The sequence below is a fragment of the Ylistrum balloti genome, unplaced genomic scaffold (assembly GCF_031769215.1).
Source record: "Ylistrum balloti isolate Yb309-2 unplaced genomic scaffold, AGI_CSIRO_Ybal_v1 Utg369692, whole genome shotgun sequence".
In the NCBI taxonomy this organism is placed as follows: domain Eukaryota; kingdom Metazoa; phylum Mollusca; class Bivalvia; order Pectinida; family Pectinidae; genus Ylistrum; species Ylistrum balloti.
In genome coordinates this window covers 85,167-106,624 of record NW_026781927.1, presented here as the reverse complement: position 1 = coordinate 106,624, position 21,458 = coordinate 85,167, and the positions used below count along the sequence as shown (strand labels likewise).

The following is a 21,458-nucleotide window of genomic DNA, read 5'->3' as shown; positions in this document are numbered from 1 at the left end:
GTAGCTGCATGTTAAATATTAATATAAATAACAGGTGCATAGATCCCTCCGTTGTTTCTGTTTAAATTGTAATATTCTATATGTTTCAATCAAACAAATACATGTAATGTTATGATAAATCTTAGTAAACAGCCGATCTGATTAGAATACAGATCTTAATTTACCACTTCAACATTTTTCGTTCATTTTATTTTAATCAGATTGTGAAAACAGCTAACGACGCGGTTTTTGTAATTCCGGATTATTTGACAGCTTCCATACGTTCTATTACTTTACCAACTCCTTGATCTCCATCACAGAGACGCTTGTAAGAGTCTCAACCACAGCATCAAAATGGACGAAAAAGACCGAACAGTATGGGTTGGAAACCTGTCTGAAAAAGTTACTGAGTCCCTTTTGTACGAACTGTTTTTACAGGTTTGTAATTATATGTTGTAGTGTAATACAAAATGATTGAATCACCTGCCTGAAGAACACAAGCACTCAATTTCACTTTCTCTTTCAGTACTGTAGTCTGTATCGTTTGTAGATAAAACAGATGGAAATTTTAGTTAAGACTGCTCCAGAATATTGTCATCTAAACTAGTGCTATTGCACAATATGTAGGAGCATGAATGATAAACAGCAAATCTGTAATAATAACAAGATACACTGTTTGTTTTTCATTTCACCTGTTTCACAAGTTTAACCTTTTATATGTCGAAACGCTGTAAAGAACAGGACGCGTTGATTTACCAAAATCTTAGCCAAATCTACCTAACTTTTACCCAAATCTACGACAGGTTGTCCAAATTTGTCACCTACTACTCTAGATAAACACTGTAGCTACGTTTTATCAGATTGAAGTTCTCTTTTGCGGTTGTCTCCCTTCCAATGTTAGGATATTAAGTTATTACCTAGCTTGTTTTGAGTTTAATCTGAAAAAAACTTTCGGTAGCAAACAAAAACAGTAAGCAAATATTTGATATAATTCGATGAAAACGATTTGAGTAGATTGTGAGTAGATTTGGGTAATCGATTTTGACTTAAAGAACATGACAACAAGAGCTCACCCCACCACAGGGGCTTACATAGATGAAGACACTGGAGGAATTCGTGATTATCAGACAAGCCCCTTCTCCCCTCCACCAGTAAATACTGCATGTAACTAGTTCCATTCTAAATAACCACATGATTTGATCTTAGGTATCGGACACTGTACACTACTGAAAAAGCAGGCATTATGAATGCCTGATTCCTGTCATGGCTTCATCTAGATCCTGATCAAATACATCTTGACAGTATTATCTGTGTACAGATTATTGTATCAGTTAGACATGTAATAGTTAATTCTTTAGAGTTCAAATTGATTTTCATTACTAAAAAAAACAAGGCATATTAATGCAATCATTTAAAAATGTTTGAAATATGATTTTTTTTCATAAGGAAAAGGAGTTTCTACAACATAAACATCTGAAAATAGTTAAAGGGGGACTTCATTTTTGTCAACTGGTTACACTCCCAATTGAGGGCTCCTCAGGGTATTGTTAAATCCTAACAAACTTAGGATTGTCTTTCTTCTGCACATACTGATCTTACATCTTAATGGATTATGTATTGTCTGGGTGCTTAATTGACCCTTGACATTTGACAATTTCAGAAGTCAAGTCACCAATCTGAAATGTCAATATATATGTGAAATAGACATGTCCCTGCACACTCAGACATTGTTATTTACTGTCTACTGAATGCCCAAAATGTGATTATATTGTAATTACTGAATTTCTGATTTCTGAAAAGGAATACACAAATTTATATTCAAAATTACATGTATGTATACTGTTGAAGTCCATTTGTGAATCTTATATGACTGAGGTTAAAGGCAATTTTCAAGTGCTGTTTACAGTTAAATTGATTTCTCTGTGTATATGAAACTGTTTGATATTACAGGCTGGTCCTTTGGAAAAAGTCAAATTAGCTTTAGACAAGGATGGAAGAACAAGACGATATGCTTTTGTTACATTCAAACATGAATGTTCTGTTCCCTACACCATAGAACTGATGAATGGCATTGAGCTTTTCGGCAATAACCTACGTCTACAAACGAGAACAGGTATATATCAACACTTAATTACAGACCAGAACAGGTAAATATCTACACTTATCAATGAGAACAGGTAGATATCTACACTCATCAATGAGAACTGGTACATATCAACACTTATCAATGAGAACAGGTAAATATCTACACTTATCAATGAGAACAGGTAAATATCTACACTCATCAATGAGAACAGGTAAATATCTACACTTATCAATGAGAACAGGTAAATATCTACACTTATCAATGAGAACAGGTAAATATCTACACTTATCAATGAGAACAGGTAGATATATACACTCATCAATGAGAACAGGTAGATATATACACTCATCAATGAGAACAGGTAAATATCTACACTCATCAATGAGAACAGGTAAATATCTACACTTATCAATGAGAACAGGTAAATATCTACACTTATCAATGAGAACAGGTAAATATCTACACTCATCAATGAGAACAGGTAAATATCTACACTCATCAATGAGAACAGGTAAATATCTACACTTATCAATGAGAACAGGTAGATATATACACTCATCAATGAGAACAGGTAAATATCTACACTTATCAATGAGAACAGGTAAATATCTACACTCATCAATGAGAACAGGTAAATATCTACACTTATCAATGAGAACAGCTAGATATCTACACTCATCAATGAGAACTGGTAGATATCTACACTTATCAATGAGAACAGGTAAATATCTACACTTATCAATGAGAACAGGTAGATATATACACTCATCAATGAGAACAGGTAAATATCTACACTTATCAATGAGAACAGGTAGATATCTACACTTATCAATGAGAACAGGTAAATATCTACACTCATCAATGAGAACAGGTAGATATCTACACTTACAAACCAGAACAGGTAAATATCTACACTTACAAACCAGAACAGGTAAATATCTACACTCATCAATGAGAACAGGTAGATATCTACACTTATCAATGAGAACAGGTAAATATCTACACTCATCAATGAGAACAGGTAGATATCTACACTTATCAATGAGAACAGGTAAATATCTACACTTACAAACCAGAACAGGTAAATATCTACACTTACAAACCAGAACAGGTAAATATCTACACTTACAAACCAGAACAGGTAAATATCTACTCTTATCAATTAGAACAGGTAAATATCTACACTTACAAACCAGAACAGGTAAATATCTACACTTACAAACCAGAACAGGTAGATATATACACTTATCAATGAGAACAGGTAAATATCTACACTTACAAACCAGAACAGGTAAATATCTACACTTATCAATGAGAACAGGTAAATATCTACACTTACAAACCAGAACAGGTAAATATCTACACTTACAAACCAGAACAGGTAAATATCTACTCTTATCAATGAGAACAGGTAGATATCTACACTCATCAATGAGAACAGGTAAATATCTACACTCATCAATGAGAACAGGTAAATATCTACACTTATCAATGAGAACAGGTAAATATCTACACTTATCAATGAGAACAGGTAAATATCTACACTTACAAACCAGAACAGGTAAATATCTACACTTACAAACCAGAACAGGTAAATATCTACACTTACAAACCAGAACAGGTAAATATCTACACTTATCAATGAGAACAGGTAAATATCTACACTTACAAACCAGAACAGGTAAATATCTACACTTACAAACCAGAACAGGTAAATATCTACACTTACAAACCAGAACAGGTAAATATCTACACTTATCAATGAGAACAGGTAAATATCTACACTTACAAACCAGAACAGGTAAATATCTACACTTACAAATGAGAACAGGTAAATATCTACAATTACATTCAGATCATAAAGACATTTGAAATACCAATTAAACCAAATGATAGATTAGAACTTTTTTCATTAGAGGCTCTTTGTTGCGGAAATTGGTTTAGATTGATTGGGTATGCCCACTGTGAATGGCAATGGTGTGATATTAACACATTGAATACCAGGTGAATGATGCAGGCCCACTGGGCCATTTGTTTCCATTTTATATAAGATTTATTAAATTTGTAATAAAATTTTCAATTTACTAGAAATATTTAAACATGGAAGGAGATTCACTCTGTCTCGTTTGTATATTGATGTTACATGCAAAGGTGTTGATTTGTTTGGAAAATATTTTGTTTCATGTATTCAATGAAATTTGAAAATAATTCCTTGGTAGCACTGCAACATTATACATATACATTTTCATCTTTTTTTTTCTGTTTGTATAAACTATATTTGCATTAAAAATTAAGCATCTAAATTTCAATTTTTATTGTTATTGTATAACAAATTTTTTGTTGTTTCTAGGGTCCTCGAGTAGTGCGACTTATGATGGAGGAAGTGCTGCTCAGTCTGCTCCCTATAACAGTCAAATGTCGGGTGGAAACTCGAACGATAAGAGACCGCCTGTTAACCAACAGTCACCACATAATCTACAGAGATCTTCAACTTGGCATGGTAACACACAGCAAAGTGGACGGAGTCCAGATATAAACTTTAGAAACTTACCTAACATGCAGCCACAGCCTATGGTGGCAGCAGTGTCATTTCAGCAGCGTAGAGAACGAGTTCTACAGCAACATAACCTACAGGTGGAGATTCACCGTCAACAGGTCATACAAAGGATAGCTACACAACCAATACCACACTCCAATCCCTACGGCCGGTCAAGTCGGCCCTGGCAACAAGCTCCATACAGACGATACTGATTCACTCATGCATACCCTCAAATCAGGCCCTGGTAACAAGCTCCATACAGGCAATACTGATTCACTCATGCATACCCTCAAATCAGGCCCTGGTAACAAGCTCCATACAGGCGATACTGATTCACTCATGCAAACCCTCAAATCAGGCCTTGGCAACTAGCTCTGTACAAACAATACTGATTCACTCCTGCAAACCCTCAAATCAGGCCTTGGTAACAAGCTCTGTACAGACAATACTGATTCACTCCTACATAACCTCAAATCAGGCCTTGGTAACAAGCTCTGTACAGCCGATACTGATTCACTCCTACATACCCTCTAATCAGGCCTTGGTAACAAGCTCTGTACAGACTGCTTAATACACACAATTGCCTATGGCTGCTCAAATACATTTTGTGTAAAAAAAATCCAGTTATATTATTCATCGTGAGTCAGAGATTTTTGTAAAACAGTTGAGACTTAAGAAATTCAGTTACACAAATATACTTTGATTTTACTTTGTTTAACAAATTTAATCATGTACAATGCATCAGTTTATTTTAGTACTGTTTTAAACATGTTAAATGTATTGATTTTAGCTTTGAATAATAAAGGGTAGAAGATATATTGCAGTTATGTCCCCTTAATCAATAAATACATGTATATATATTCAGAACAAGTCTGAGTTCCCTCCATCTCCTCCAGACTTTCAGAAATTTTGACAAACTAATGTCTACAGACAATGTCCATCTACTTCTTAAATCTTGTTTTTTGGAGCAGTGGGGTTATCTCTAAGCTTGATATGAAAAAAATATATTCAAATGAAGATAAAAAAATGTTGTTAATGAGAACTTTTGTTGTTTGTAACATAGCTACAGCTTAGTAGTTGTAGACAGAGTGTGTGTATACGTTGGATCAGACAGAGTGTGTGTGTATACGTTGGATCAGACAGAGTGTGTGTATACGTTGGATCAGACAGAGTGTGTGTGTATACGTTGGATCAGACAGAGTGTGTGTGTATACGTTGGCTCAGACAGAGTGTGTGTATACGTTGGATCAGACAGAGTGTGTGTGTATACGTTGGATCAGACAGAGTGTATGTATACGTTGGATCAGACAGAGTGTGTGTGTATACGTTGGATCAGACAGAGTGTGTGTATACGTTGGATCAGACAGAGTGTGTGTGTATACGTTGGATCAGACAGTGTGTGTATATGTTGGATCAGACAGTGTGTGTATATGTTGGATCAGACAGAGTGTGTGTGTATATGTTGGATCACACAGAGTGTGTGTGTATATGTTGGATCATACAGAGTGTGTGTATATATGTTGGATCAGACAGAGTGTGTGTGTATATGTTGGATCAGACAGAGTGTGTGTATACGTTGGATCAGACAGAGTGTGTGTGTATTTGTTGGATCAGACAGAGTGTGTGTATACGTTGGATCAGACAGAGTGTGTGTGTATACGTTGGATCAGACAGTGTGTGTATATGTTGGATCAGACAGAGTGTGTGTATATATGTTGGATCAGACCGAGTGTGTGTGTATACGTTCGCTCAGACAGAGTGTGTGTATACGTTGGATCAGACAGAGTGTGTGTGTATGCGTTAGATCAGACAGTGTGTATACGTTGGCTCAGACAGAGTATGTGTGTATATGTTGGATCTGACAGAGTGTGTGTGTATATGTTGGATCTGACAGAGTGTGTGTATATATGTTGGATCTGACAGAGTGTGTGTGTATATGTTGGATCTGACAGAGTGTGTGTGTATATGTTGGATCTGACAGGGTGTGTGTGTATATGTTGGATCAGACAGAGTGTGTGTATATATGTTGGATCTGACAGAGTGTGTGTGTATATGTTGGATCAGACAGTGTGTATACGTTGGCTCAGACAGAGTGTGTGTGTATATGTTGGATCTGACAGAGTGTGTGTATATGTTGGATCAGACAGTGTGTATACGTTGGCTCAGACAGAATGTGTGTGTATATGTTGGATCTGACAGAGTGTGTGTGTATATGTTGGATCAGACAGTGTGTATACGTTGGCTCAGACAGAGAGTGTGTGTATATGTTGGATCTGACAGAGTGTGTGTATATGTTTGATCTGACAGAGTGTGTGTGTATGCGTTAGATCAGACAGTGTGTATATGTTGGCTCAGACAGAGTGTGTGTGTATATGTTGGATCTGACAGAGTGTGTGTATATGTTGGATCAGACAGAGTGTGTGTGTATACGTTAGATCAGACAGAGTGTGTGTGTATACGTTGGCTCAGACAGAGTGTGTGTATATGTTGGCTCAGACAGAGTGTGTGTATATGTTGGATCAGACAGAGTGTGTGTGTATATGTTTGATCAGACAGTGTGTGTATACATGTTGGATCAGACAGAGTGTGTGAATATATGTTGAATCAGACCGAGTGTGTGTGTATACGTTCGCTCAGACAGAGTGTGTGTATACGTTGGATCAGACAGAGTGTGTGTGTATGCGTTAGATCAGACAGTGTGTATACGTTGGCTCAGACAGAGTGTGTGTGTATATGTTGGATCAGACAGAGTGTGTGTATATTTTGGATCAGACAGAATGTGTGTGTATACTTTGTAGAATTGTATCTAGTGTTAAATACAGTCTTTGTCACTCAGCTGACGGGTCTGTGTGACTTGCATATAGTGTTAAATACAGTCTTTGTCACTCAGCTGACAGGTCAGTGTGACTTGTATATAGTGTTAAATACAGTCTCTGTCACTCAGCTGGCAGTCAGTGTGACTTGCATATAGTGTTAAATACAGTCTCTGTCACTCGGCTGACAGTCAGTGTGACTTGCATATAGTGTTAAATACAGTCTCTGTCACTCGGCTGACAGTCAGTGTGACTTGTATCTAGTGTTAAATACAGTCTCTGTCACTCGGCTGACTTGTATATAGTGTTAAATACAGTCTTTGTCACTCGGCTGACAGTCAGTGTGACTTGCATATAGTGTTAAATACAGTCTCTGTCACTCGGCTGACAGTCAGTGTGACTTGTATCTAGTGTTAAATACAGTCTCTGTCACTCAGCTGGCAGTCAGTGTGACTTGCATATAGTGTTAAATACAGTCTCTGTCACTCGGCTGACAGTCAGTGTGACTTGCATATAGTGTTAAATACAGTCTCTGTCACTCGGCTGACAGTCAGTGTGACTTGTATCTAGTGTTAAATACAGTCTCTGTCACTCGGCTGACTTGTATATAGTGTTAAATACAGTCTTTGTCACTCAGCTGACAAGTACAAGATGGCTGCCTTTCAGCTTCTTTGTTTTTTTAATCAGTCTCTAAATCAAACCAACACAACTAGACAACAAGGGAAACCTACAAGTAGAAATTGAAAAAGATCCATTTGTCGTTTCTAAAGAAAGGGCTATAGGAAACATTCATTGTCGAAATCTAAGATGGAAGCCTTTCAGTCACTTTTATTATGGTGATCAGTCTCAAAAATCACAGGAAATAACTGAAGTTGTTGACAGACAGACCATGTATGTTAGGCAATTTTAAATCCCACCATCTGTCAATATGGGAGGGGCAGCTAATAAACATAAAACACAAAAAAGTTGGGTGACAAACATTTATTATTGAATGGATATTTTCCAAATATAAACAAACTTTAAGCAACAACCATGTTAAAAACAGATTACTTAAAAGCAAATTAAATAACAGTTTAAATTTATTTCAAAACATCTCCATATTTAGATCAATCATACAGAAATCTTGTCTCATTATAATTCAAGGTCAACAAAATTTAAAATAATTTTAAACATCATTAAATTCAAAAAAAGAAAAGAATAAACAGGACAGAGATATCTTCTATTTTAAAGTAAACTTAAATCTTTAAACGAAAGTAAAAAGAAATGTACATTTGTGCGCAGATAGATATAATATTGTCTACATATTGCATGTAGCATAGACGGTATTAGCTTAATGTACCACATAAAGTGGTCCATTGAAAGATTACATACACCCTGTTCCAAAACACAACATGTGAATTATTTAAATTTGAAGTTTTTAGATGTAATTTAATTATAATATTAAGTTGTATACAGAGACATACAAGGTTTTATCTTAAATCTCTTTTTAATAAAATACAACTTGGAGAGTCCTTAAAATAATCCTATCTTTATCTAAGGACATTCAAATGAATTTATTCATTATTATTATTACAGTCTTAATGGCCCATCAACACATAAAAGGGTCATTAAGGTCATCAACCGGTAAAACACAGTGATCTGACATTAATCAACATTACAAATTGATATGCTTACAGCAGAAAATAGGCTTTTCTTGATTAAAGCCCCCCCTAATCAACTCTAATTAATGAAAATGTCGTTTAATGGCTTAATTAGGGCAGGACCAAACACTCTGTGATAATTACACATTTTTGTAGATAGATATGTAAAATCTTTAAAAATATTGAGAAAAAACATTAAAATTTGTATGTAACAATAAAACTCAAATCTCGTATAAATCTATTAATGTATCACACTTTTAAAAACATTTAAGTATTTGTTATATGTATACAATGTACATTAAAAAAGTAAAATAAGTGATCATATGTATCAGGAGTAAAACGTCCCAAAAAATGTTTCCAGGAGCAGTGTACAGTCAGGATATGAATACTTTCAGCTTGACAATTATAATTAATGATAAAAAACTGTTTAATCTGGACGCTAATAGATATTAAATTTGTCTTTCATCCATTTAAAATATTTATGCATAATACTGATATTTTCAATACTGGAATAATTTCTCATGAGATAAATATTCTACACATGCCGTTATTAAATATCATTATTTTATAAAATATGAAAATTCATGAAAGCTGTTAATTCATTTCAAACAAGCCATGCATGAATGATGAAGCAAAGAGTAAAGAAATTTTCATTTCACTAAAAAATAAAAATATGAGTGGTTAGAATGAATAGATAACAAAGTCATCTTATCCTTCATTCATAACAGAAAAAATTTCTGATTACTGTAACCAGTATTAAACCCATGTTCTGTAATAAGCCCACCCATACCTACTTCAAAAATGTCTATTGTTATCATTGTCGTCTTAATTTTAATCTCCCTACATAAGTTTATGTTGGCATCCTAGGGTTATTTCAGAACAGGTTTGGTAAAGAGTACCTCATGTTGTTCCCTAGAGACAGTGAGAGGATATGTAACACTAATCAATTTAATACATATATATGACCTGATAAGAGCACCTGCATCTACAATCTCAGCCCCATGCACCTTAAAGAGACAAAATGGTTAGACTTTCATTTCATGATACATAAAAATCATTAAAACATTTAAATATCAGTTAGAAGTTGTGCACTTTCTGCTAATTATATCATTTTAAAGTTTGCCTAACTATTTCATTACTAATGTCAAAAAAATTTAAAATAAAATAGTAAAAATCAAAGACTAATATCATTATCATTTGGAGAGTGAAAACGTCTTTGCACATGCAAATTTGAATCATAACAAAACAGCGGGTTAAATCGGGGTTCTGAAAAGGTCACATGATGATCTTGACTACCTCTGATCAAAACAGCAATTAGCGGTGGACACAACAGCAATTGGCGGTGGACACAACAGCAATTGGCGGTGGACACAACAGCAATTGGCGGTGGACACAACAGCAATTGGCTGTGGACACAACAGCAATTAGCGGTGGACACAACAGCAATTGGCGGTGGACACAACAGCAATTGGCTGTGGACACAACAGCAATTAGCGGTGGACACAACAGCAATTGGCGGTGGACACAACAGCAATTGGCTGTGGACACAACAGCAATTGGCTGTGGACACAACAGCAATTGGCTGTGGACACAACAGCAATTGGCGGTGGACACAACAGCAATTGGCTGTGGACACAACAGCAATTGGCTGTGGACACAACAGCAATTGGCTGTGGACACAACAGCAATTGGCGGTGGACACAACAGCAATTGGCGGTGGACACAACAGCAATTGGCGGTGGACACAACAGCAATTGGCTGTGGACACAACAGCAATTGGCGGTGGACACAACAGCAATTGGCGGTGGACACAACAGCAATTGGCTGTGGACACAACAGCAATTGGCGGTGGACACAACAGCAATTGGCTGTGGACACAACAGCAATTGGCTGTGGACACAACAGCAATTGGCTGTGGACACAACAGAAATTGGCGGTGGACACAACAGCAATTGGCTGTGGATACAACAGCAATTGGCGGTGGACACAACAGCAATTGGCGGTGGACACAACAGCAATTGGCTGTGGACACAACAGCAATTGGCTGTGGACACAACAGCAATTGGCGGACACAACAGCAATTGGCTGTGGACACAACAGCAATTGGCGGTGGACACAACAGCGATTGGCGGTGGACACAACAGCAATTGGCTATTAGCATTAGAAGCTGATGATCTTTATCAATTTTTCTCAAGAGTGCTATAATTTTTGTGAATAGTCTTATCTTAAGTGTAACAATGCTTGTCCTAAATCAAATGCATGGAAAATAATAATAAAAACCTAACCATTTTGTCCCTTTAATTCAGGAGAAGAGGATGGATGGGATATCAAACAACATCAAATGATTGGAAAAGATAATGAAACCTAACCATTTACTCCCTTTAATTCTGAGGAAGAGGATGGATGTAATAAGTAAAACCTTTGAAAATACTTCACTGATCTAATCCTACAATCTTTATTGACTACATCCAGATTTCACTTTTTCCAACACATGATTTCATTGAGCCCCTTTTGTGTTTTTGTAAGTGAGCAGTGTGCTTATTTGGTTAAATAGTGTATGCTATAATTGTCTTAGTAGTTAATATCATTTCACCTATAACTAACATCACACGAGGTTTATCAATATCTAATCCTTGGGGCTGCTTTCACACAATGCTGCGAATAGAAAGCATATATATTAATTATGTATTTGTGTTTATAATCAATATAACCTCTACTGCAAATGTTATTATAGTGAAACCTGTCTATAAAGGCCACTCTACCAAGCTGAGAATAGTGGTCTTTCAACACAGTTGGCCTTTATATAGAAGTTTGTTTTCTATGGAATTGTATCACATTGGGACCCAATACCAGTGACCCTTATAAACAGAGATACGAGTGGATTTTATAGACAATTACAATAGGTTTCTTTGCTTTCATTGAAGGTGTCTCTTATATACAGGTGGTGTTTATAGACAGGTATTTGTTAAAGATACATGTGGGGTTTATAGACAGGTATTTGTTAAAGATACAGGTAGACAGGTATTTGTTAAAGATACAGGTGGTGTTTATAGACAGGTATTTGTTAAAGATATAGGTGGTGTTTATAGACAGGTTTTTGTTAAAGATACAGGTGGTGTTTATAGACAGGTATTTGTTAAAGATACATGTGGTGTTTATAGACAGGTATTTTTTAAGATACAGGTGGTGTTTATATACAGGTATTTGTTAAAGATACAGGTGGTGTTTATAGACAGGTATTTGTTTAAGATACAGGTGGTGTTTATAGACAGGTATTTGTTAAAGATACAGTTTGTGTTTATAGACAGGTATTTGTTAAAGATACAGGTGGTGTTTATAGACAGGTATTTGTTAAAGATACAAGTAGACATGTATTTGTTAAAGATACAGGTGGTGTTTATAGACAGGTATTTGTTAAAGATACAAGTAGACATGTATTTGTTAAAGATACAGGTGGTGTTTATAGACAGGTATTTGTTAAAGATACATGTGGGGTTTATAGACAGGTATTTGTTAAAGATACAGGTGGTGTTTATGGACAGGTATTTGTTAAAGATACAGGTGGTGTTTATAGACAGGTATTTGTTAAAGATACAAGTAGACATGTATTTGTTAAAGATACAGGTGGTGTTTATAGACAGGTATTTGTTAAAGATACAAGTAGACATGTATTTGTTAAAGATACAGGTGGTGTTTATAGACAGGTATTTGTTAAAGATACAGGTGGTGTTTATAGACAGGTATTTGTTAAAGATACAGGTGGTGTTTATAGACAGGTATTTGTTAAAGATACAAGTAGACAGGTATTTGTTAAAGATACAGGTGGTGTTTATAGACAGGTATTTGTTAAAGATATAGGTGGTGTTTATAGACAGGTATTTGTTAAAGATACAGGTGGTGTTTATGGACAGGTATTTGTTAAAGATATAGGTGATGTTTATAGACAGGTTTTTGTTAAAGATACAAGTAGACAGGTATTTGTTAAAGATACAGGTGGTGTTTATAGACAGGTATTTGTTTAAGATACAGGTGGTATTTATATACAGGTATTTGTTAAAGATACAGGTGGTGTTTATAGACAGGTATAATTGGTTTCTTTGTCGTTATGTAAAGATGTCTATTACATATAGGTGGTGTTTACTGAAAGGAATATATTAAAGATACATGTGCTTTTTACAGACAAGTATTTGATACAGGTGAATTTTACACTGTTCATAAGGCTTGCAACACAAGTTTACAGTACCATGTATATATACAAATATAGAACTCCTGACTTACAAACATTTATTGAGGGTCCATTAAACTTTCTGCCAAATATTAAAGGCACTGAGAGACATATTGACAAACTTTACATGTATACAACAAAGTACTATTACAGTACACAATAATAGGACATTATAATACTTGAAATAACTTCACCTCAATGTGGATTGATATTATTTTTTTTTTAATATATAAATTCCTGATATCAGGTTAACCAATCAGATAATTGATTATTTCCAATCATTCTCACATCATTAGTATATGTCATTTCTTATTTCTAATTGCAGCACTGTGATAAAAAATATTCAATATTTCACTTGAGGTACAAATTGAAAGTTGTAATCTATATTTAAATTTCTGTAATGCTGTTAAATTCTGCAATGATTGTGCTTGGTTTATTAAAAATAAAGTAGTTGTCAAGAATCATCAAAAATCATAATGTCGTGCAATAAAATACCAACTTAGCACCAGTTTAAAGGAACAATTTTTTAAACAAAAAATAGTGATACAATTTTCCATCAAATATACAATATTTAGAAATGAGAATTCACAACGCAGCACCGGGTATGTCAATTAGTGTATATATATTATACGTCAATTCAGCATCATCTTTCTGGTCGTAATATCAGAACTTCAATGTCAGGTATACACTGTATAGGTCAAAGTTCACAGTTAAAATAATAAAATCACCATTTTATAGTTAACCATACAACATGTATTTTATAACAACAATAAGATATTTTATGGATATTTGGCTATCACACAGTCACTGATGAAAACAGGACTCAAACCTCACTATGTATACATAGTGATAAAGACACCTGAACCACTCGGACATCACAGACTGAATTTAGTGCAACATATAGAAAATGATTACTGGAGAAAAAAGACTAGCTGATCTAATTTCTAACACATAATTTACTACAAAAACTAAACCAATGCAGTATGTAAAATATCAATGTTTAAAAAAAATAAAACTAGATGATAGTCATGACACTATCTTATAGATCCCCACCGTATGACAATTAGACACCGTGTTGGTATTGTTATGAAACAGACACAGCCCTCAGTCTGACACTATGACCATTTGGAGACAAAACAAATTTGGTTCGCGACTCTCCATCTCATAGTGGATAAATATCATACAAAATCTTGATTCCTCTACTATGACTAATCACAACTTTGTGTACACCTTGTATAATACTGAAATAACAAAATCTGAAGTCTGAGGACTTGATTTTTGGAAAACAGACAATGAATTTGTGACACGTTTTCATATTATGGTTGTCAATAATAGTTTCATTGGTTTTATATTACTGGTTATTAAGTAGACAAATAAGTGTCAGACAAACAGACAGACTGACTGAGGGATTACTATTGGAAGTCTGCCACTATGTGGCATGGTCTTAACAAATTCAAATAAGTGTTAAAAAAAATTCACTTTGTCTTCATGTATGTACAGATGATTCTTGTTATCTTTAGCTCAGTGGGGACCACAGGAAAACTTTCGCATAACAGAGAATTTGATTTAAGGGAGTTTGAATATTATGTGTATAATGCTAGACAGGGACCGACGAAATACCTCAAATTAAACAGGGTCTTCAAGTTGTACGAGTTGGAGATAACGAGGTTGAGTTGGAGATAACGAGGTTCGACTGTACATGTACATAAAATGTGCTTTGGCTATAGATATCAACAGCCGATACATGAAGACCTGTGACTTCAGATTTCTTTGTATTGCGAGAAGCTTATAAGCTGTATCATTCAATATTCATGTGGATGAAAAGATGGTGAAATTCAATAAGCAAATTTCCATATATTAAATCAAAATAACAGATGGTCATGATTTTTTAGTCACAGGTCTCTAATCAACGACAATGTACATATACAGGTTACAAAACAGGAGAAAGATTTTTATGTAGTTCTTTTGTCATGACTATTGTAGGCTATATAGCTAGATTAAATTGACAGAGAATATCTCATTTATATAATTTAGAAAAAAATAAAGAGGGGAGAATGTTCAATAGACAGGTAATGTTTATCTTTAACAAGCCAGAATGTCTGACAGACTGCAGGTAATGTTTTCCTTGTTCAAGTTATTGGCAGTTTATTTTTTTCTATAGCTGTTACAGATAAAAGATATGCCATATTCCGAGTATTTCTTTGTCCTGGCCCGAAACAAAAACAAAAATGTGTTTCAAGAGAAAAATATTGAGAAATATATAGATTAAAAGCTTTATTTCATTTTTTTTTATGATAATTATATACATTCATTTAATGTTATCCTCTTGTTCTCAAAACAATGCAGAATAGGATCAAACAAGAAACAACTCAGAACAGCAACCAATTAAATAAATTAAATAATTCTAAAGTAGTTGTAAAATCAAAAAATTCTTATTCAAAAAATTAAATTCTGCCAACAGGAGTTAAAATAGGGAGGTATGGTTGAGAATCAGCCAGTTATATATATCTTAAATAGGCTTAAATATCTGAAAGAAGCAAGTTATTGTGTTTTTAATTTTTTGTTTAAATAAAGCAACTTTTCCTCTTTTTTTTTTTTTAAATAACTATGCAAGCCCATGTATGCAGCTTCTAAACTGTAAGAACTGCATTTTTAGCAAAAATTATCTATGGTTAAAAAAAAAATAAAAAAAGAACAATGGCTAAATTTTAAAAACATTTAACTGAATCAGATGTAATCACCTAAAGTTCAAAGTTAAACCTGTTGTTATCATTCTTTTGCGTCATGCATGACCTAAGATAAACATGTAACAGAAGACACTTGTACCTGCAGTAGACGAAAGAGTAATTATATGTTATCTACCATACTGATCCTACAGGCTCATCTGCTGAACCGAATAGCTAGAACAGACCGCTCTTCCTGACGGAGAAGACAAATGTTTTCTTTCCAGTACTAAGAATGACACCATTACACAACTTCATCTGTTTCTGCAGTAAGGTCCACTTGTAAGTTTGAACCATTCAACATTGGCAATGGCACTCCACAATTACAATCACCTGTTGCTGGAGCAATCCTGTCATAATGGTTACCATTGGTGTGACAAAGAGTCACATGACATGTGTGGTAGGTGTCAGCTTTGGAGCATTTAAGGCGTGGTGAGAACAGTAGCCAACGGTATTCATCTCCGGTGTGATCAGGGGAAAGAACATAGATGTCGCGCTGGAGAAACGAGGCAGCTCCGTATATTTCAGCTTGTGTAGCCCAAACACCATCCTTCCTCATTTCCTTGAAGTGATCTTGTATGGATGGATTGTCAATAAATTGTTCAAAATCTTTGGGGAATTTTTCCATGATGTCCACCATAGCCTGTCTCACTTCACCATGACAACTTTCATCTCCATAAACGACTTTGCTGAGAGCACGAAAGAAACAATTTCCGTCGCCTCGAATGTAGTCTACAACACCTCCAAATTTGCTGATGACTTTTCTGATAATATTGTAGGCAGGGTAACTGGGCGGGTCAGATATATTCCGATAATCGGTAGTTGTCTTGGCAGCAGGTTTTTCTGTTGGTGTTATAACAGGTTTTTCTGTAGAGGTCATAGGCTTGACCTTGGGAGGGGGTAGATTGACAACTAGTTCTTGACAATCGCAAGACTCGTCACTTGATCTATCACACAAATCGTAAAATTCACCTCTAGAATTTAGAATCCCTGGAAGATTATCATTTCCATTCAGGGATGGATTTGTTTTTTTGTAAGTCTTCACTTCTTCCTCCTCGTCATTATCCAGAATGACGTACATGTTGGACGATTTCAGTGTCCTTAGTTTAGACAGGATAGGTGTATCAGTGGGTAAGTCGACCTTGAGTCCGACATCTGGCTCATCTTTAGATCCCATGTCATAACCATAAGAAGCAGCTATCTGTGCATCAATATCTTCGTAATCATATTTCTTGGACTTGCCTGGTCTTTCAACACCTGTACATACGAGATCTTCTCGCGATCTCTCCGGTCTTACATCAAGATCTATTGTCATATTATTGTCTGATGTCCTAGACTGTGGACCTGACACTCTGGTGTACAAATTCGATCTAGTCCTATGATTTCTTTCTCTGTCACCATTTGACCTTGTGCATCTTGCATATTCATCATTTGACCTTGCACCTCTTGAATATTCATCACTTGACCTTTCACCTCTTGAATATTCATCACCTGACCTTGTCCCTCTTGAATATTCATCACTTGACCTTACACCTCTTGAATATTCATTTGTTTTGAATCTTGCTCCATTTGCATTGCTGTTTAAATTAGTTCTGTCATCACTAAGTGAACTGATTTGTGAATCTCTTTCACTTTGGTCCCAACTGTAAGCATCATAATCAGAGGTTTGATTGTAATCACAAACACGATCATCATACATCCCATACATTGCTGACCGTCCTGTCCTTACATGCTGAATTCTAATCGGTACTGACTGTTCTGATCTCGTTCTTTGGTCATCAATTCTTGACCGAGAAGAATCTGAGGTAGAATTAGGAACCACGGGCTCCCAGAAATCAGCAGGAATTTCCTGTGAAGACTGTGGCACTGTGTATTCCCGGAGTCTTTCATAGGGTTGTCGGGAAATGGGAACTGATGAAACTGGTCGTGACCACCGACCCCATGATGGCATGGATAGTCCTGGTGGGGTATACATAGTATCAAACAAAAGTGGCTGAAGTTTCATATTAACTGATATCACTGACTGGTCAAAATATGTTAATGGCTGATGAGAGTTACTTTGTGGTCACTGGGACTCGGTTTCTTCTCTCCACTGTAACAAAGAATAAAAAAACTTAACAATAAATATCACAGTTACACATTTATTTTATTTGTTTTAATAGTATATCACAATACCATACTAGATTTTATATAGTAATCATCTTCTGGGAAAATAAAGTAACTGTTGTTTAATCACTATTTCAGATAGGAGGATCTTAAGTGTAGTAAATTAATTTAATTTACACCCCAAATAATAATCAGTTTTATAGACCTCTAAGGAACCTCTAGGCAAAAAAATCTACATTATACTTTTTCAGGTCGTTAAATATTTGTTACAAGCAAGATAAGGGCTTATAATTTATTGGGTTTTGACAAAAAAGGTCTAAGAAGTCAAATAAATAGGAGCAGTGCATGTTTTTTCATTATGTATGAGTCAAGCTAGGGAGGTAGACTTGATTACATGTATAGTACATTCAACATACATGTATACAGGTGTACACACAATTCCTGCTACAGTGTAATGTATACCTGTGATATTCAACTTTCCAAACAATATTTGATATAAAGTGACATCCAATATCATCATCTAAATTACCCTGATATAAAAAAAAACTTTGAAATATATATCTGTATAAATATACTTACCAGATTGTCTTTACTCAAAGGCATTAAATATTTCAAGATATTGATATGTAGCAAAATTACGTAGTTAAAATCATAAATGAACAGAAATGTTGGCCGTGGCCTTGACAGATTGATCCAACACGTCTATCACTTCTGAAAACAGTCAGTACTGTACTACACTTTGATCGTCTTAGTCACATCTGCTGCATATGTAGGTCTACATATTATTTACTGTGGCCTTATACTCATTTCCTATAATGCCTAATGTTGTGATCCGGTCTATATAGTGTACTCATGTGGCAATGACTATAAGTGAGGTGATGTCACTTTTCAACGATACACTCAAAAGTTCAATGTCATAGTCATGCACAGTCTGAAGTCATGTACTAGGTGTAACCGTGATCAGGGAATCATGGTTATATTTGGGGTATATACATTGTATATGTGGTTCTGCTTAAGATAAATGTTAATTACACACTTTTAGTCGTTAATATTGTATCATATAGCATCATAAAACCAATCCCTTCATTAATGGGTGACTCCTTTTCGGTCCATTTCGTTATTTACCCTATTGTTCATTAACATGTGCAAATACGAACAAAATCTATCATATCATGAATTCAACAGTTCAAAGTATTTATAAACAAGAAACATCTAACTGTACACATCTTTTTACATTCATGAAATACAAGGTACTTATTAACAGTGTATAGGTCTGGTGACATACAGGACGAATTAATTACTAGATAAAAAAAATTAATCCCGACTACAAATCACGGAAATCACAAATCACTGTCTCTTTGAAAGTTTGTTAATTCTGCAAATTAAGTCACGCATAAGTTAAAAATGTATAAAAGTGTATAATTTTCGGTGGCTGAATACTCACCTGCTGCTACATATCACACACAAATGGTGTATCCGAATGTATCACAATCTTGTCCAAACTACGTTGTCTCCATTGCACCGTTCCGAGGAAATATGCCTAAGACAACACTAATTTCGTGACTGTTCGTTCGGTTCAATTACATTTGTCTGACTATTTTAGAAAGTTTTGTTTATGATTCATTCAATATAATGAACCTATGTGTATATTTATAACCCGCAGTATTTATGTGACTCATCTCCTACATTCCAGATCGTGCCAGCATCGCTGAACGTTGACTGGTCTGGTAGAAACTAGAGCATTCTCGACGTAAACAAAGTCACGTGATCTGATCATGATCCCATTGTCGATTCAAGGTCTACCAGACGTTTTCCATTGCTAGGGTAGGCCATCCAATCTCTGCTGTTAACATAATTAACGAATTCTATTGTTCTGTTTTTGTTATTCTTAATTAACTTCTGTTGGCTTTATATCCCGCTGCCTAAAAGACCTCAAAAGTCACAGAAACGTCTTTAATATACCGAATTTAATTGGAATATCTGTAGGTAGGTTTACCCAATTGCTGGCCCTCAACAGCTGACAAGCTTATCGCCACAGAATCAAACATCAGAATACCACTACCTGTGGAGGTTTGTAGTTCGACCCTCCTGATAACCGGCGACGGTGTACTTCACAGCAGAAATCGGAGATACGGTGCTGTCGGATCTGTGATTACTACTCATTAATTATTAATAACATCCCACAATTTTCACGTGCAATTAATTTATCCCCGAAGCAACGTCATTATTGAAAGTTTTGACGTCATTTCAATTGTCCTCTGAGAGAATCTGACATCTTTGTTTTTTTCTATCTTTACTGCGATATGTGTCTACATCGATTAGGTAAATATAGCGGAATTTTCTCAGGATAAAAATGAGAAAAATATTCTTGAATTTACTTCATTATGGGAAAAAATTACACATATGGACAACGAGAAACCTATTTTCTTGACTGTAAAACAGCTAAAGATCTATGTAATGTACGTGTGTCCTCCAAACAATAAGCTTTTGAATTCCTGTTTCCTGTTTACCTATATAAAAGGGTACTGGTCTATTCTTGAAATTACATTTCTATCTAATTTGAGCCACTGCGGGCATATAATGAATACAAGAATTGTGAGGCATTTCCATATTTACACCAACATTACTGTAAACGTAAGAACAGAATTTCCCGATTTTTAATGATAATTATAAGTAACACAGGTCAGAGGGATATATTATCTTTATCATAAAGATAAGCAACGTGTTTAACTCACAGCAACATCAAAATATATTTGATCGTATCCTTAGCCTAATCGCTTGTTCTCCAATGAAACTCTATGATGAGGTAATATTTCATTCTAACAGAACGTTATCAACATGTTTACCTCTCGGTATACTCAGAATGTCCAAAAGTTTATAGAACCACGTGATCAAGTTTATTTAATTAAAATAAATAAATTTGCGTTTTAAGATGGAAAATAAAAAATAAACATATTTTTTGTGAATACTATATTAATTTCTATTTTGTTATTTATACTTGATAATGTATACTTTATTTTGATGAAGAAATACCACTGATTTGTTGACTATCCTATGTACACCTGTATGATAACTAGGCTTTTGTTTACATGTCCTTTCGGTCGTTCACTTAAAATTTCGCCTGTAACTCTTCCCAACACCGGTTAGTCATTGAAAGTAACAGGTCTTACAAATTAATTAAATGTAACACGAAAACTAGGTAACTAGTTAAATATTCTTAAAGTCACATGATTTCTCGAATCTTCTAGATCTGGCTTTATAGATCCATTTATCTGTTTTACGTAAAATTGTCACTTCATGTAAATACTATTCCAAGTAGGTATACCCTGTCAAGAAACAATGTTTGG

The 21,458-nt window shown here is 35.0% G+C and overlaps 2 protein-coding genes across 3 annotated transcripts; one reads left to right on the top strand and one right to left on the bottom strand.

The window, feature by feature from the left end:
- Window positions 1-326: 326 nt before the first annotated feature.
- On the top strand, window positions 327-5,646 carry LOC132565110 (RNA-binding protein 7-like). Its single transcript, XM_060229720.1, has 3 exons — window positions 327-417; window positions 1,930-2,092; window positions 4,416-5,646. The coding sequence occupies exons 1-3, from the start codon at window positions 334-336 to the stop codon at window positions 4,814-4,816; spliced, it is 648 nt and encodes a 215-aa protein (XP_060085703.1). The 5' UTR covers window positions 327-333; the 3' UTR covers window positions 4,817-5,646.
- Window positions 5,647-15,560: 9,914 nt separating this feature from the next.
- On the bottom strand, window positions 15,561-19,677 carry LOC132565109 (uncharacterized). 2 transcript variants are annotated; one of them, XM_060229718.1, is made up of 2 exons: window positions 19,556-19,677; window positions 15,561-18,097 (listed from the first exon to the last, which is right to left on the bottom strand). In XM_060229718.1, the coding sequence occupies exon 2, from the start codon at window positions 18,008-18,010 to the stop codon at window positions 16,250-16,252; it is 1,761 nt and encodes a 586-aa protein (XP_060085701.1). In that variant the 5' UTR covers window positions 18,011-18,097; window positions 19,556-19,677; the 3' UTR covers window positions 15,561-16,249. The 2 variants fall into 2 exon arrangements, with proteins under 2 accessions (XP_060085701.1, XP_060085702.1); XM_060229719.1 differs by lacking the exon at window positions 19,556-19,677 and adding an exon at window positions 18,691-18,741.
- Between the last annotated feature and the right edge of the window lie 1,781 nt (window positions 19,678-21,458).